This window comes from Bos javanicus, chromosome 7 (genome assembly GCF_032452875.1).
Source record: "Bos javanicus breed banteng chromosome 7, ARS-OSU_banteng_1.0, whole genome shotgun sequence".
Lineage (NCBI taxonomy): Eukaryota > Metazoa > Chordata > Mammalia > Artiodactyla > Bovidae > Bos > Bos javanicus.
The window spans coordinates 83,140,883-83,159,504 of record NC_083874.1 but is presented as its reverse complement, the minus strand read 5'-3'; the positions used below and the strand labels follow the sequence as shown (position 1 = coordinate 83,159,504).

The window sequence follows — 18,622 nt, the reverse complement described above, 5'->3', positions numbered from 1 at the left end:
ATATTTCTAATCTTGTTAGTAAGTAACCTAAAAGTCTGAATTCTGTGTTATTTATAAGGCATCCATTAAAACAATGAATTTTGGAATATTTCCAAGTATAAAAACCTATATTTAATAATATTTTCAGGTAGCAGCAAATTCACACTAAAGCAGTCATTACTTTCTCTGTTCCATTCTGGGGGCTGAAATTGGCAAATTATGTGGGAAGTCAATGATTATTTGGAAACTTTCCCAAAGCTTTTTTTCTTTTTCCCCAGAAAAAGTCAATTAAATAGAGAAGCATTGTTTGTTTGTTTGTTTGTTTTTTTGGTTGTAAGTTGTACTAACCTATAACTTAATGCTTAATGTTAGAGTAATTTCAACATGCTATGTTTCTCTGACTTTCCCTGTTTCTCTGACTTGTTAGCAGGGGCTATCAAGAAAAAATAGATTTAGATTTCTTTGTTGTTTTGGTTCTTATTTTTAATATAAAATGGAAACTACTCTTTTCAGAATGTAGTTTGGAATACAAAAATCTATCAAAATACTAAAAAGTTAAAAATATTTAATTAAGAGATATCAAAGTGAAAATATCTGGTGGGGGGCAGAAATCTTTATGATATGAGCATTTTTATTTCAAAATGAAGACAGTGAAAGCACAAGAAATATATAAGTTCTATACAAATCACTCCAAAACACTGTGTGTATTTTGTATTGCTACAATGTGGTATATGCATGCATGCTTCCTGGTGTCCAACTCTTGGCACCCCATAAACTGTAGCCTGACAGATTCCTCTGTCCATGGGATTTCCAAGACAAGAATACTAGAATGGGTTGACATTTCCTTCTCCGGGGGATCTACCTGACCCAAGGATCAAACCCACATCTCCTGCATTGGCATCTGAGTTCTTTACCACTGCCCCACCTGAAAAGCCAATGGGGGAGTGGCACTAAATACACATGTCCTCAAAAATAATTATCAAATCACCAGTACAAATAGGAGCCATTTTAATGTTGTTTTAACTAAACATGTTGGTTGTTAACTTCAGTGCTTACTTGGAGACTAATTACCACATGTATAAGCTCCAAGTAGTACGTTTTTACATATTGGAGGATGGTGCTGTGAAGTATGCTAAACACACTGAGTTAAACAATAATTTTACCTACCTTTTCCAAACACTGTCCACTCAAGCAAGACAAGGACATTAAGGATGAAAACACAGGAAGATCGTAGTCCATCGAGAACAAAAATAACAAAGCAAGTTAGAACTGGGAACATTTACTCCAGTAAAGTGTTCAGATGGGGTGAAGGAGGTGGACAGAAAGAAGAGTCCTATCTTATTTCTAAAGAATCATACATTTTAAATATCAATAGAAACACCATTGAAAACATATCCTTGAAGTGAGGAGATTTCTACTTCTAGAGGCTTCTGTTCGTAATGGTGGTGTTTGCCTGCTTGATTTTGAGCAAGGGTCTGATGTACTATGATTCTCATGTACAAAAGACCAAGTGGATACTGGATTATGATGGGTGAAGAGTAAAAGTGAGGAAACATTTAGAAGGGTCTTGAGGTAATTTAGATGGGAAATCATGGTGGTGTGAACCAGGATGGGAACAGTGGAGGGGGATGAAGATGAGCCAATTTGGGGGAAGGGGGTGGAAGCGGAGACAGAGATGGCAGCACTTGATAATAGATTGCTGCTGCTGCTAAGTCACTTCAGTCGTGTCCAACTCTGTGCGACCCCATAGACAGCAGCCCACCAGGCTCCCCTGTCCCTGGGATTCTCCAGGCAAGAATGCTGGAGTGGGTTGCCATTTCCTTCTCCAAGATAATAGATTAGATGCAGAGATTAAGAGATTAAGCGAAAGGAAGGGTCACATCAAACACACCTTCTGAATTTTGGCTTGAACAAATGGATGGATGATGTAGGCATAAAATGAGTTGAGGAAGACTGGAAGAAGAACAAGTTTGGACTGGAGAGGAGGGCTCAAGTTATTTGTTTGGCATCGAATGTATAACCAGCAGGTAGTTGGATTTACTATTTCAGAGCTCAAGGAAAAGTATACTGGTAGAAAGCTTTGGGATCACCAGTACATAAATATGTATAACCATAGGACTAGATGAGATCACCTAAAGAAGGAGGAAATGCAGGCAGAGACAAGGAGATTGCCCTGGTCTGAAGTTTGGAAACCCTCAGCATCAACTGGGGGTGGGGGCAGGGGGGATGGTGGTGAAGGAGGTTACAAAGGTCACACATTCACCTCTTTGACCCTAAATCCTGATCACTGATGTGTGGTCATTTTTTTCCCAGGTAGCTTTAAAAAATCTAAATGAATTGCAAGTGTTTAAAAATAGAATAGGAGATATTTGTCTTAAAATGTACATTTCTAGCATCTGCTGAAAATTTGAAAGTCCTGCTGTTTTTCAGGCTGCATTCTCTTTGGACATCAGTGGGAACCTTTAGCATGGAGCATGAGTGCCCAGCAATAGTACAGTCCCTTCCACTCCCTGTTATTTTCACTTCTCTCAGTCTTGCCTACCTGGGCATTTGTGTTCCATTTACCTTTCATTTTGTTTCAGCACTAAACTTAATAGTTGACACATTATAGGCTATTAATTCATGATCATTGATTAAGTAAAGAATCAACAGTTCCCTTTTGCCTCCAGAACTGACTCTGGGCAGTGTTATCCTGATGTTTTTCATACTAAGTGAAGACAGTAACCATAGCAATGTAGAAAACCAAAAGTGTCCTTTCTACAAATTACGGAGAACTTGACCTTACATTTCACCACAAAACGGAAGTAGTCTGAGCAGAGACAAGTAGATCCGGGCCCTTTACCACATGAAGACATGTTTCTAACAATTAGGGACTATGGTTAATTACAGCCTAATGAAGAAGAATGACGCATGCTAATGTTTCAGTTTCTCCATACCCTTTGAAATAAGCCTGTATTACAGTTAAAATCCTGGAAAGCAGGTTTCTTCAAAGATTGTAATTCACTGTTAATGAAACAATCAATTTTATTTTCGTATAACGTATTTCTTAATTTCTCAATGTGATAACTCAATTTGCTTTTATTCTGTCTCAAATAATGGAAATCAAATGCTATTTCATTATCCATAAATCATTGATAACATGGATAAATTTAAATTCTGAAAATTATTAACAAATGCAAACAGCTCTGGGTTGACACAGCTAGCATGACTGTCTCTAGTTTGGGGACCAGTTAGATTGAAGTTACCAATGGCAATAATACTGATAAATTAATATTAACATTTAAAACCACTTACTATGTGTGATTCACAATATAGAATATAGAATGCACAATAGAATGTGCATTACCTAGATCATCTCAGTCCGTCCTCCCCACCATGCTATTTAAAAGTGGTTATCCTCACTGAAACTGTGTCATTTGGCTATTAAGTGGTAAAACTGATGTTCAAACTCAGGCAGGCTGATTCTTGTGCTCCTAACCCACCAGGAATCATACAACCTCCATCTAAGCCTTCTCTTAAAAACTTTTGAACAAAGCGGTAGGTAAAAACCGCTCCCATCTTGTTCCATTCAATTGATATAACTATGTTCCAGAAGAAATTAAATCACTATGAAAAAAGATCTGGTCTCAAGCCTTGGAGAAACTTGTCTCACAGGCTGCCGTAGTGATTCTGAAGGAAATTCGAGGAGCAAGGTGGGGATGACAGCTACATATACATACATTCCACACCTACCCCCAAATGAAGACTGTCTGGAACCCCAGAGAAAACTGAGGAAGAGGCAGGAAGAAGTTGGATTATACAGATATAGGTTTGGTTTTGTTTTTAAGGCTTTAAAGTGGTGGTCCTGAATTAAGCTCCTATGCTGTTAAGAACCACTAAGAAAATCACTGTAAGTTGATGAGGTACAAGTTTTTGGGAATCAGTACTTCTAGGAACTGTCTTCTGAAAGAGCACGGGAAAGAAGACAATGTTGAAAACAGAAGCTGGTTTGCATACCTAGCACACTTGGGACACTAAGTAAGTGTTTGTTAGTAAGAGCCAACCTTTACTGGGCACTCAGGGTGCCAGGCACCAGGTTAAGCTCTCAGTGTATGACCTCCTTTAATCCTCATGAGAACCCTGAGAGGAAGGTGACTTAACTCTATTTTACTGCTGAGGAAACTGAGGCCATGCAAGAGGCATAATTCATAGGCTTAATCAATAAATTATAGCTTCTGAGATAACAGATGAAACAAGAATGAACGTGAAAAGACAAAAGCCCCAAAGAACTTAGTCAGCAGAACAGAGCTAAACACCCTCACCACACTTCTTACTCCTGGTCAAAACAGATGAAGAAAAAGTAATTAAAAAGAGACAATATTTTTCAAGATAGTAACAGTTTGGGGTTTATATTTCAGAACACAGATGTTTGAACTATGTTCAATGGATGCCCTCAAGCTACTTGGAGGCTCTTGATGCCCATTTCCAGCAAAGAAGCTTACCGTTTTATAAGGCAAAAATTTGTCTAAGTTATCCTTTTTTGGCAGGGGGCTGGGGATTTCCACTGTCTCTGAAAAAAACCTATAGGCTCTAACCATTATTTTTTCACTATAAAACTGGGATATGATAATAACGTGGTACACATATGTGATCAACATCACCCAAACAATACTATATTCTGGTGTTGGGCGCTCATCAAAGAATTGCTTTAGCTCTAAGGCAAGTGTTGGGCTGAACTTCATAGGCTTACAAGTCCTGCACTTGCCCAGCCTCAAGACTGAAGAAAAAGCCCAGAATCAGCAATAAAGTCATCAAAGTTTTAATGGATGAGGGAGTACATGTCTGAAGCAAGGTCCTAGAGCAACACCCCACTGTGTATGGCAGAGAGTGGACAGGACCTGGCTGTAGTCTTTGCTCCCAGGGGTAAGGGAAGGTTACAGTTATAGGGGGAAGTAAAATCAGGTTGGTTCATTAGTTACCAGGGAAACCAGCAGAGGGGAATGCCTCTCACCTCCCCTTTGATAAGCTATCATGGTGGAGACATTCTGATCTAAAGCTAAAGCAATCATTAGCTGGGGTCTGGGGTAGCTAAGTAGGAGGGTCAGTCATGGAAGTAGGGTCTAGACGAAGCCAGCACTGGGGATATACAGAGAGCAAGAGAACAGCCATCTTGAGTGGCCTGACCATAACAGGAAGGAAGATGGATGTGGTCAATACCTAAGAGAATGCTCCACAGCACATCACATCAGATAATACAGGTCACATGGCATGTAAGGAAACTGAAAACACAATTCCAGGTAATCCGGTTCAGCTGTAGACTGACAGGAACTAGCAGGGGACATAGACTATACAGGGGTTAAAGAGCAGGTAGGTACTGCAGAGAGTGGAAGGGTGTTGAGAGGAGTATGTTCTTGTAGCCTGTGAGACCAAAAGGCAGGGTCACAGAGGGTGAGAAACAGCAGTAATCACTTTACAGCAAAGAGTAACCTTCACTTACCTTATCTTTAGCTTTGGATTCTTCCTTTATAGTCGAAACGAGATGACAGTACCTTTGTCAGCAGCATCTTAAAGGATTGGGGGAAAAAATGAGATAAAACTTTCATGTTTTGAAGAACTGTTTAAAGATAATATTATAATTAACAGAGCCATAGGTCTTATACAAAATTATAATCCTGCAATTATAACAGTATACTACAATTCTAGTTACCAGCTTCTTGTCTGTATTTCTAGGCAAAGTTTTTTGTTTATTTTGTTAATTAAATTCCCTCAACCATTTTATGTATTTTTATACCATTTATGTTTAGTGTGTGAGCAGGTGATACATACACACAGTTCAAAAGTTTTTAAAATATGGAAGTATAGTATACACTGTGAAAATCTCTCAGGGGTTCTCTACCCACGCAGCTACCTTATCTTCCCACAGGCTATCATGGTTATTAGTTTCTTGAGCTTCCTATGATTCCTTCAGGTATAGTTTAGTTTAGGCAAATATATGTATTTCTTTTGACTTCACACAAATGATAAGAAGTACACATAATCTTACAAGTCTTCAGATCAGTATTTGAACTCCAGATGAAAGTAAAGATGGCCTAGGAATAAATCCAACAGGATTGCAAACTCAGATCAACTCGTTGAGTGCAGAGGACAGAAATGATCCTCCTTAGAGCCTCTTTCTTACCCTTATCATGTTGTCCTTCCTGAAGAGCTGAGTCATAGAGACTCAGAGTTCTTACAGTCAGGAAGAGTTGGGGAAGAAACTAAAGCTCTGTCTGATAAACTAAAAGCAATTAGCCCTCCAAAAGGGCAGTAAAGGCTGGATGGTGGTGGGGGGGGAGCGGAGGGTGGCGACAGTGGGGTGAACCTTGTAAAAGTTTCTGATGCAAAGCTTACTAGACAGATCAGAATCAAGACCAAATGATGGGAACTTCTGACTCCCAGTAAGCAGCTTCAGAAACAATTAGGTTTAATCTGGTCTGAAGGAAACAAAATACAATCATCCCTCAGTATCCACCAGGGATTGGTTCCAGGACTCACCTGAGGTACCAGAATCTTCAGATTCTCAAGTCCCTTATATAAAATGTTACAGTACTTGTACCTAACCTGTACGCATCATCCCCTTATACTTTCCATCACCTCTAGATAACTTATAATACCTTAAAAAATGTAAATATTATGCAAATAGCTCTAAATACAATGTAAATGCTATGTAAATACTTGCTGGGCACACAACAAATTCAAATGTTGCTTTTAGGAACTTCCTGGCATTTTTAAAAAAAAACATTTTTTATCCCCAACTGGCTGAATCCCAAAAGAGGCACACTCAGATATGGAGGACTGACTGTAATTATAAAGAGTTAAAGGTTGTTTTTTTTTTTTTTAAGAGTTAAAGGTTAATGAGTAAGATAAATTTTTTCCTAAATTATATATCCTACTCAAATGTAATGTGTAAGATACCATGAGAGGTAAATGTCTAACTCATGTATTCTTTTTAACTATTGTGTCTTTAATACGTATATCTAGCTGTTTTTGTAAAAGTGTTTTCATCTTAGAGCTGTATTATGGTGTAAAGCTTGTGCAGGGGTCCGTGTCTACTACCATAGCTGAGTGCAGGCTCTGGGCGGCACTAGTCTAGTTCAGTCACAGACACTTATCGCAGGCCAGGCACTATTTTGATGCTGGAGGAACAATATAACAAGATATGCACTAGAGAGATTGTCATTAAACAGACAGAATGACTGTTTTCAGTAGACTGTGGTAAGCACAGGCATAAGGATACAAATCCAGCCTGGTTGCTCATCCTTGGGCAGGCTGGCTAGCCTAAGGGAAGTAACAGTTTCCAGAGTGTTAGTCTTACACATCTCAACCTATCACAGTGATAACAAATACCACAATAATAAGGAACCATTTTCAAACCCTTATGCAGCATTTTCAAATGACTCATTGTGGAGCTGGCACTTGAGTGTCTGCTGACTAGCTTGGGATATAAGGGAGGAATTAGTTTTCTGCTTGGAGTGATGAAAAGTTTTGGAAATAGATGGTGGTGGTGGTTGCACAACAGTGTGAGAATAATTAATAATGCTGAACTGTACACTTAAAGATGGTTAAAATGGCAAATTTTATGTTACATGTAAAAAATAAAAAATCAAATGATACTGGTAGAATTTTTCCTTGGGAGTGTTTTTTTATTCTTGTTTAGCCATCTGAAATATATTCCTCCATTTTGTCTGTTTGGATTCTTTTTACATTTTATTGGTCTAGAAAATCCAAGAGTTTGGAGGCTCCTTCATTATACACCAGTGAGAAAGTAACCGATACCAAAACTGGTTGTTTTGTAAAATCCAAAAGTTATTTATTTTTAAAAGACCAACTCTGACTCATAACACCTTTTCTTTTCTATTATCTCTATTTCCTTAGCAATGAACTGCCCCCCACCATGATTACACTTTTAATAGAACTAAGAACAATAGGTAATATTCCCATGCCATATTTCTAAACTGTTTTTCTGCAACTATTTGTTTTTGTCCTATTGTTGAAAAGATTTCCTCTAAATTACAGAGTGACACAGGGATCAGTTGTTCAGTCATGCCATTGCTTTCATAATTTCATGAAATTGAATGATGTCCTCTAGACTTCACAGCAGAATTCATAAAATAATAATGAAGCCCTGCTGTTTTCCCTGGAGACAACTATGGTCCTGAAGGTCATCAAATCTTTTCAAGTCAATGTCATTGACACTCACGAATAAAAATATGAAGTTCCTGTGACTTACAGATAGACTTTTTAAAAAATTCGGTATCCCTAAAATGAGCACATATATGCTGCTTAGGTTTTTATAGTTAAAGAAAAATTTGAAGGGATAAGCAATATTCATTCTGATGATCAAGGTTTATTTTTACCTTTTGCATTTGATTTGCTTTTCAAGTGCCCTGTTGATTGAATAGTTTTGATTTAAACATTAATTTCAAATTAGTTCACGTTTTTTAATCCAAGAATCAGATTCAAATCTCAACTCTAGGCGCGACTGTGCAAAGTTTGTCTTCAGCATTATAGGTTCCCTTTGTTCCTGCCCTCCCCTTCTCCAGCTTAGTGTGTTTCCTGGCTGATCCCTGTCATGACAACCTGCCAAAGGCAGCTGGATACAAATCTAAAGCTCAATGTTCTCATGACATAAACCTGTCATTCAAACAGCTAAGCCCTACCAGAGCCTGCAACAGAACCCAGGGTTCCTGGCTCAATGGCCAGAGCTCTTGCCTACATCTTACCTGCCCTGCAATAGGCTACTCCCACCAGCAGTGTTCAATGCTTTATAATCTGCAGTGTTGAGCTTCTAAAATCACGCAGACTAATAAAAGGCATTGTTCTAAAGGTCATGTTGGGGATTTAGGTTAATGAACATTAATGGCCTTTAGTCACTCAACGTGTTATACATTACATATTTTTCATAGGGTTTTTTGAATTGCAGCCAGGGCTTCTGGCATCTTTTACCTCAACACCCCAGCTGTCCAAAAAATAAGAATGGTAGAAATTTATACATTCTAGCAGTCTTGTTAGAAAAATTATTTTTGGTGTCTGCTTAGTTCTCACCATTATACCACATAAGTCATCATCTACTCACAATGCTAGAGTATAAGTAAATAGCACCTTAAAAAAATCAGAAGTTTATACTTCTAAAACACTACAAGATGATTTATAGTTAACCTCAGAAAAAAATTAGAAGTTTCAGTCTCTTAGACAAGACTTTTGATCTGTGCTTTAACTCTTTAATTTATAAAACACTCAGGCCTTGTATTCATTCTGGAATACCTTATGATTATGCTAAACCACACAATAATTTCCAAGTTTCCTATATAACACAGGTGGCATTGTATGTATTTTTTTACTCCACATGGTTCAAAACTTTATAATGGAACCATGGAAGGTTAATATATGTCAAAATTATATGTTATATCAGGCAGTATCATACTGGAAAAATATAGTGGAAAAACTATGCAGAGTAATAGTTTGGTCAGCCATTATTTTAAGTGCTTTCAGTGTCTCTTATGTCAACTATGCATAGTAGATATTACTATCCCTAATTCACATATAAAGAAATTGAGGCTTGGGGGTTATACACCTTGCTCAAAGCTAGAGAGCTAGAAACCTGAAGAGGTGAGGTTAGAACAAGGTCTCTGATACATCAAAGCCCTTGTTCCTAACTACTGTAATACGCCCTTAACCCAATCCATTTGGGCATTAGCTTTGACTTTAAAGTAAAAAGCATGAGAGAATCAACAATCCAATGAAAAAAATGAGCAGAAGACCTAAATAGATATTTCTCCAAAGAAGACATAAAGATGGACAAGAGGCACATGAAAAGATGTTAAACATTGGTAATTATTAGAGAAATGAAAATCAAAATTACAATGAGATATCACCTCATACCAGTCAAAATGGCTATCATCAAAAAATCTACAAACAATAAATGCTGGAGAGGGTGTAGAGAGAATGCTGGCAGGAATGTAAATTTATACAGCCACTATGGAGAACAGTACATAGAGTCCTTAAAAAACTAAAAATAGAGCTACTATATGATCCAGCAACCCCCCTATTCCTGGGCATATATCAGAGAAAAACATGGTCCAAAAGGCACTTAATATTCACTAAAGCACTGTTTACAATAGCTAAGCCATGGAAACCACCTAAATATCCAATAAGGAATGGATAAAGATAATGTGGTATATATATACAATGGATATTACTCAGCCATTTAAAAGAATGAAATTATGGTCATGTATGGATGTGAGAGTTGGACTGTGAAGAAGGCTGAGTGCCGAAGAATTGATGCTTTTGAACTGTGGTGTTGGAGAAGACTCTTGAGAGTCCCTTGGACTGAAGGAGATCCAACCAGTCCATTCTGAAGGAGATCAGTCCTGGGATTTCTTTGGAAGGAATGATGTTAAAGCTGAAACTCCAGTACTTTGGCCACCTCATGCGAAGAGTTGACTCATTGGAAAAGACTCTGATGCTGGGAGGGATTGGGGGCAGGAGGAGAAGGGGACGACAGAGGATGAGATGGCTGGATGGCATCACTGACTCGATGGACGTGAGTCTGAGTGAACTCCGGGAGTTGGTGGTGGACAGGGAGGCCTGGCGTGCTGTGATTCATGGGGTCGCAAAGAGTCAGACATGACTGAGCGACTGATCTGATCTGATCTAATCTGATGCCATTTGAAGCAAAATGGATGGACCTAGACATTGTCATAAGACAGTAAGACAAAGAGAACTATCCTTATGATATCACTTATATGCAGAATCTAAAAAGAAATGATACAAATGAACTTAATTACAAAACAGAGACAAACTCACAGACTTAGAGAATGAACTTATGGTGGAAGGGTAGGGAAGAGGGATAGTTAGGGAATTGGGGATTGACATGTACACACTCTATATTTAAAATGGATAACCAGTAAGGATCTAATTGATAGCACATGCAACTCTGCTTGATATTAAGTAACTATCTAAATGGGAAAAGAATTTGAAAAAGAACAGACACATGTATATGTATAACTGAATTATTTTACTGTATACCCAAAACTATCTAACATTGTTAATCAATTATGCTCCAATATAAGATAAAAGATTAAAAAAAAAAAAAAACTTGAAAGAATCAGGTAACTTCAACTTTTTGAAGGTCTTATATGGGCTTCCCTTGTGGCTCAGCTGGTAAAAAATCCACCTGCAATGTGGGAGACCTGGGTTCAACCCCTGGGTTGGGAAAATCTGGGGAAGGGAAAGACTACCTACTCCGGTATTCTGGCCTGGAGAATTCCATGGACTGTATAGTCCATGGGGTCACAAAGAGTCGGACACAACTGAGCAACTTTGCCTTTCACTTCTCTTTCATGTCATGTCTCAAGTCCCATCATGGAAAGATCCAGCTCCAGGCATCCTCCCAAGGTACTGGGTAGATCCACGTAGGGCCTCAGGCATTGCTGAGCAACTTACTAAACAGCACTTTTTCCTCCTCCCAGAAAGAAGACACTAGGAATATTTAAGTAGAACATGGGTGTGGTCATTGAGGATATTGCAGGGGGAGTATCATACATACAGTAGAGTTGAATAGATTTACCTGTTATGTATTATAAATCTATGGGCCTAAATAAGAAGATGAAGAGAATCAAAGGAAATGCTTAATGAGCATTTTTTAAGCCAGAATTTTTTAAGCTGGATAATTAAGCCACTATCCTTTCATATTTTTAAAACTATTCAAGGTAGGGCACTGATGGCTTTAAACTATTATGTTTCTGAAGATTAGAGCTAACATAAATATACATATTTTTTAATATTTTGATTGCTTTATAAAAAAATGGAACCAGTGTGTCCATTCTTGGACACTTTATTTTAAAATCTGAAAGTTACATATGCCATTAAATAACTAAGTTTTGAGGTCTGTCTGGAGATGACCAACTACTCTGCCTGATGACCTGTATACCATTAATGATTCATGACCAAGGTTGATTCAGAACCTCCAGCCTAAAGGAGGAAAGACTGCCTGAAAGGCAGCTTTGGCAGCCTTTGAAAGCTGTGTGTAGATGAGAGGGTATGTGCATCCAGGAGTTCTTGTAGCACTTTCTCATTTTCAAAGCTTGCACATTCTCAAGAGAGCTCATCAAGGTCAAAAGCACAATGAGCGAACCAGGGGGAACCCCAGAGAAAGCCAAGATCTGAAAATAACAGCTGGCTATCCAGAGCCTGGCAGCCCTGCTGACTTGGCAGGCTAGGGATATCGCGGTGCTCTTGGGAAGGCAATAAAGTCCTTGGAGGAAGGAAGCTAAAGGGCAAGTCAAGGCAGAAGTGAAGTGAGAAGATTCTGTAAACCAAGACACAGAAAAAGCAGAAGGACAGTAGAAGGAGATTTAAGGGAATAAAGAAACAAACAACTATCGGGTTAATTAGAAAAGAAATATAATTTTGGATACACTTTTACCATTCAAAGTTTGAGGAATATATTTCAAAATCTGGAGCTTTTTAAAAAAACATCCACTAAAAATGCCTTTCTGAGGTCTAGCCTTTGTGTGAAAATAAAATACATACATGTTGCTTGAAATGCTCCAGAATGGTATATCACAGGTATGTATCTGAAGGCAGAGATGGGAGAACATTCTAAGTTCTTTGACCAGTTCAATGAACGTTAGTCTGTTACCATAAACTTTCCCCTAAATACAATACAGACTTATTGGATTAGAAAGTTCAGCTGAGGAAAGATCAATTTATACAATTTGAATTTTGGGGTTTATATCGATGAAATAATTATGGTTCCCCATCACTTCTCTTGGTCTTATTTCTACATTTTTATATTTAAATATAGAAAAAAATGGAATTTATGATGACATCCTCAAACTTCAGATGACTATAGAATCTTATAGCCAGTATTTCTCATTGATTGTCATGTACAACTTTCCCTTTCTTCAGTGGCTTAAAGACATGACTACCTTGTAGAACCCCACTAGGTACTAGAGGTACCTTTCTCCGTAAGTCAAAGGAGGTCACTGCTCAACAAGGCAGAGAAGCTTATCTTCAATGCTACTCTTCACCAGATACCCTGTATAGGTAGTATGTTTCATATTATAAAAGTCTAAAAGCATATTAATTTTTTCTCTTTTTTTCAATTATAGCAGAAAATGGCCCCCGTCTACTGGTGGAAGCAGAACAAGCCAAGGTGTTCTCACGTAGAGGTGGCAATGTTACACTGCCATGTAAATTTTACCGAGACCCTACAGCATTTGGCTCAGGAACCCACAAAATCCGGATTAAGTGGACCAAGCTAACTTCAGATTACCTCAAGGAAGTGGATGTCTTTGTTTCCATGGGATACCACAAGAAAACCTATGGAGGCTACCATGGTAGAGTGTTTCTGAAAGGAGGCAGCGATAATGATGCTTCTCTGGTGATCACAGACCTTACTCTAGAGGATTATGGGAGATATAAGTGTGAGGTGATTGAAGGATTAGAAGATGATACTGCTGTGGTAGCATTAGATTTACAAGGTAAGTATGGTGTTAAACTTAGGAATGATAATTAATCATTGCTTTTTTTTCATGACAAGTAATGTCCAGTGATCACCCCAGTGCTGATATGAGGAACCAAAAGTCCATGTAAAGCATGTTTTTCTGTAATTTGCAGTCTGTCTACAAATCAAGCTTTCACATTTGAAATTTATACACAATGGTTATATGTAAAATTGAAGCTATTTACAAGTAGAAGAAATGTGCAGTGTAACTGAATTAACAATATTCAGGAACTGCCTTATGCCATTCAAAATTTAAATCTCATTACATAGTTATTAAGAAATGCAGAGTGGAGGCTTTTTATTATGCTTCTAAAATTGTGTCCGTTTCAAAATAATGGCGAGCTTGTGAAGGACATCTGCTAACTAAAATAAATTTAGTTGTATTCTGTAAAATAACTGTGAAAACTTAATTTAACAAAAAATAACCTCTAGATTTATTTAAATATTCTTGTAAAGAAGTAAATTTTTTAATGGTCCAGAGTCTCCTAGATACTGAATAGCAAATGGTCAAGGAATTTTGGAGGGAGTTTTATTTCTAAATATGCAGTACTTGCAGTAGGTTCAGCTTCCCTGGTGGCTCAGAGAGTAAAGAATCCGCCTGCAATGTGGAAGACCCAGGTTCGATCCCTGGGTAGGGAGATCCCCTGGAGAAGGGAATGGCAACCCACTCCGGTATTCTTGCCTGGATAATCTCAGACAGCTACAGTCCATGGGGTCACCAAGAGTCAGGCACGACTAAGCAACTAACACTCTCAACACTCTTAGTAGGTTCAAAGACCAAAATGTTTACAAAGCTAAACAATAAAATGTACCATCTTGCCTCTACCAAAGCCCTCTACACTTCTCCTTAGTTGATGATATATCTCTAGACACTCTTCATTCATGAATTTGAGCATTTCTTTACATGAGAGAATAAATTTTGACTGCATTAATGGAATAGTCCTTCCTTATGTAAACCATAGGTGTATGTTTGCTGTAAGTTCCTTTTACATTCTAGGACAGATTTGTGGCTTTTGGAAAAATATCTATTTTGTCCACTAGCATACCACTGAAGATGTGACCTTCTGAATCCGATAGAGTACCATTACATGCATACAGATTTATCAGCTTTGTGTGTCTGATACATTGCTTGATGTTGTAATGTGCATTTTTGTGACCTTTTCTTACTTGTAGTTCTTGGCTCCTGATTGCACGCCACCTTATACTTAGAGTGTTTATTGATTCACTTTAATATCCATGAACACTGGCATTATTAAAAATGAAAGAAGCAGTTGGCTTAGAGAAGACAGTAATCATCAAATATTAATTGAGGGTCACTTTCTTTTATCAAAAGGGCATCAGGCAATGGAAACTAGGAGGACTAAGATGGTCATGTTCGCCCCAGCTTTGTCAGTACATGTTTTGTAACCAGATCAAGTTACTTCTCCGTACTGCACATTGGCTTCCAATCTATGAACAATAGTTTGAACTATATTATCAGTTGGTAGGTTTTCTTCTTAAAGTCCATGTTTATATACCACAGTATTTCCTAAACTTAACTCATATGCCCATGTTTGTTATCTCCTTACGCTTACTTAAAAATAAATTTTAAATAAATAGAAAACAACATAACTTGCCAGAAATAGAAGGAAACCAGAAAAATAAGTACAATGAATATAAGGTCTTTCTAAATTATAACTGCTTGATGATGGCTTTGAGTATGAAGCCTGCTGTCCTTTTGAAAAAGAGATTTAGCACATTTTAGAGGATAATACACTTGATAGTCAAACTGAGACTTCCTTTAAGACATACTTAGATATGTTGAAGGGGAATTGTAAGAAGAGTAATTTTTCCTATACAAGCCCTGCACCTTCCCAAATCTCCATGTTTTCCATGCTTTCAGGCTACTTCTTTACCATATAATTCATATGCATATGAGCTAAGTAAATGTGCCCAAGAGACCAATTTAATTGATAAATATTTTTTGAAGTGCTGTTTTTGTACCATGAAAAACAAAAAATTCTAAAACATGGTTCCTTTCATTCAACAATCTTACAATCCATTAAAGATAGTAAGTACTTTAAAATAAGATGGAACTTGTTAAAGTAAGTAGGTACAAATTGCTCTAATCGTATCCATATTTATTTTGCTCACTTTCAGTAATGCCCCTGGACAGCTGAAACTTGGGAAAACTCCTTTCCAAAAGTAACATGGTTAGGAGTAAGAGCTAGGACTAGAATTTGATTCCAAGGGCACTCAATGAAGTCATTGCTTTTATCTACTATGATCTGGGGGTTTGCAGTAAGGAGAAAGTTTCTGTTGGGGTAGAAGAGTAGAGGTTTCAGAAAGGCACTGGTGTTTGACAGCTTCAGTTCTTCTGAAGCTTTCTAAAGATTCTTAAAGGCCCCAGAGTTATTTGGGAGATGATCAAGGGACTGTCTTTTAGTCATACTGCGTTAATTGGTGTGTCTATTACAGCTGCTTCTGTACTATAGGAAGAGTAGAAACAGTCATTAACCAGAGGATCTGCCTTAGAGTGACTGACATTTCCACATTTAACATTATCTACATGAATCATTTCTGAACAACTGGAAACAATGCAATCCTTTAAAAATAAGATCAAAAACCAATGCTACCCTGAGCCTTATCCCCTCCACCCCCAGCTCTGATGTTCTCAGACCACAGATTTCTACTGTAACTCTAATCACATTTTTTTTGTAAATATTTGCAAACTTGTCCAACTTCACTTTTCACCTGCTAAATGGAATATAATGGTCATCTGAGTTAAATTCACCCATTCCAGTCCATTTGAGTTCACTGATTCCTAAGGTGTCAAGGTTCACTCTTGCCATCTCCTGTTTGACCACTTCCAATTTGCCTCGATTCATGGACCTAAGATTCCAGGTTCCTATGCAATATTGTCCTTCACAGCATCAGAGTTTACTTCTGTCATCAGTCACATCCACAACTGGGCACTGTTTTCATTTTGGCTCCGTCTCTTCATTCTTTCTGGAGTTGTTTCTCCACTCTTCTCCAGAAGCATATTGGGCATCTATTGACCTGGGGAGTTCATCTTTCAGTGTCATATCTTTTTGCCTTTTCATATTGTTCATGGGGTTCTCAAGGCAAGAATACTGGTTTGCCATTCCCTTCTCCAGGAAATAGTTTATAAGTGAGTGAATGTTTGATACAATGGGTTTATACTTTCAATACAAAAAAGTCTGCATGCAAAAGAAGGGCCATGCATTGGAAAACACTCTAAAGGAAGAGACATTTGATATGGACCATGAGAGGTGAACTTTGTACCTTCATAGCATAGAGAGTATGACAAAATGGGAAAGAGAACATCACAGGTTGAAGGAGAAACTCTTCAAAGGCCAAAATGTGAGTAACAGATGCCACAGGTAGTTAGCATCCAGTTTGACTGATTTAACCCTCAGCATGGCAATAGGGTGGGATAAAATTTTTTAACTTTTCATTTTCACCAATTTCAAAAGTTTGAAAAAGGAGAAAGACTATGATGAAGAGTATAACGTATCTATATATATAATCATCCAGCTTAAAAAAGTGTCATCAGATAGCTAATCTTACTTTAGCCTGCTTTATCTACTCCAACTGAATAATTTTAAAGAAAAATCCAGGGTATTATTTTATCTATATATTTCAACATGAGATAAGAATTCATTTTAAAATAAAACTACAAAAATTTTAATGATAGCTACAGTGCCATCATAGAATAAAATCTGACGAACCGTGATTGCTAAGAACAGACACTATGAGGGACTTGACAATTTCAACCTCAGTTCAGTTCAGTCGCTCCATCATGTCCAACTCTTGGCGACCCCATGAATCGCAGCACGCCAGGCCTCCCTGTCCATCACCAACTCCCGGAGTTCACCCAGACTCACGTCCATCAAGTCAGTGATGCCATCCAGCCATCTCATCCTCTGTCGTCCCCCTTCTCCTCCTGCCCCCAATCCCTCCCAGCATCAGAGTCTTTTCCAATGAGTCAATTCTTTGCATGAGGTGGCCAAAGTACTGGAGTTTCAGCTTTAGCATCAGTCCTTCCAAAGAACACCCAGGACTGATCTCCTTCAGAATGGACTGGTTGGAGTTGCAGTCCAAGGGACTCTCAAGAGTCTTCTCCAACACCACAGTTCAAAAGCATCAATTCTTTGGCGCTCAGCTTTCTTCACAGTCCAACTCTCACATCCATACATGACCACTGGAAAAACCATAGCCTTGACTAGACGTACCTTTGTTGGCAAAGTAATGTCTCTGCTTTTGAATATGCTGTCTAGGTTGCTCATAACTTTCCTTCCAAGGAGTAAGCATCTTTTAATTTCATGGCTGCATTCACCATCTGCTGTGATTTTGGAGCCCCCCCCCAAAAAAGTCTGACACTGTTTCCACTGTTTCCCATGAAGTGATGGGACCAGATGCCATGATTTTTGTTTTCTGAATGTTGAGCTTTAAGCCAACTTTTTCACTCTCCTCTTTCACTTTCATCAAGAGGCTTTTTAGTTCCTCTTCACTTTCTGCCATAAGGGTGTTGTCATCTGCATATCTGAGGTTATTGATATTTCTCCCAGCAATCTTGATTCCAGCTTGTGCTTCTTCCAGCCCAGTGTTTCTCATGATGTACTCTGCATATAAGTTAAATAAGTAGGGTGACCATATACAGCGTTGACGTACTCCTTTTCCTATTTGGAACCAGTCTGTTGTTCCATGTCCAGTTCTAACTGTTGCTTCCTGACCTGCATACAAATTTCTCAAGAGGCAGGTCAGGTGGTCTGGTATTCCCATCTCTTTCAGAATTTTCCACAGTTTATTGTGATCCACACAGTCAAAGGCTTTGACATAGTCAATAAAACAGAAACAGAAGTTTTTCTGGATCTTTCTTGTTTTTTTGATGATCCAGCAGATGTTGGCACTTTGATCTCTGGTTCCTCTGCCTTTTCTTAAACCAGCTTGAACATCTGGAAGCTCATGGTTCACATATTGCTGAAGCCTGGCTTGGAGAATTTTGAGCATTACTTTACTAGCTTGTGAGATGAGTGCAATTGTGTGGTAGTCTGAGCATTCTTTGGCATTGCCTTTCTTTGGGATTAGAATGAAAACTGACCTTTTCCAGTT

General features: G+C 38.2%; 1 protein-coding gene and 1 long non-coding RNA gene across 3 annotated transcripts in view; one reads left to right on the top strand and one right to left on the bottom strand.

The window, feature by feature from the left end:
- The window catches only part of HAPLN1 (hyaluronan and proteoglycan link protein 1), an 81,319-nt gene that overhangs the window by 50,325 nt on the left and 12,372 nt on the right, over positions 1-18,622 (top strand). For both annotated transcript variants that reach the window (XM_061424337.1, XM_061424338.1), the window contains exon 3: positions 13,113-13,484. In XM_061424337.1, the coding sequence (XP_061280321.1) occupies positions 13,113-13,484 (372 nt within the window). The remainder of the gene's footprint in view (positions 1-13,112; positions 13,485-18,622) is intronic.
- The window catches only part of LOC133251642 (uncharacterized), a 72,068-nt gene continuing 58,904 nt past the window's right edge, over positions 5,459-18,622 (bottom strand). Inside the window, exon 3 of the long non-coding RNA XR_009737711.1 lies at positions 5,459-5,522. This is a non-coding gene — a long non-coding RNA (uncharacterized LOC133251642). The remainder of the gene's footprint in view (positions 5,523-18,622) is intronic.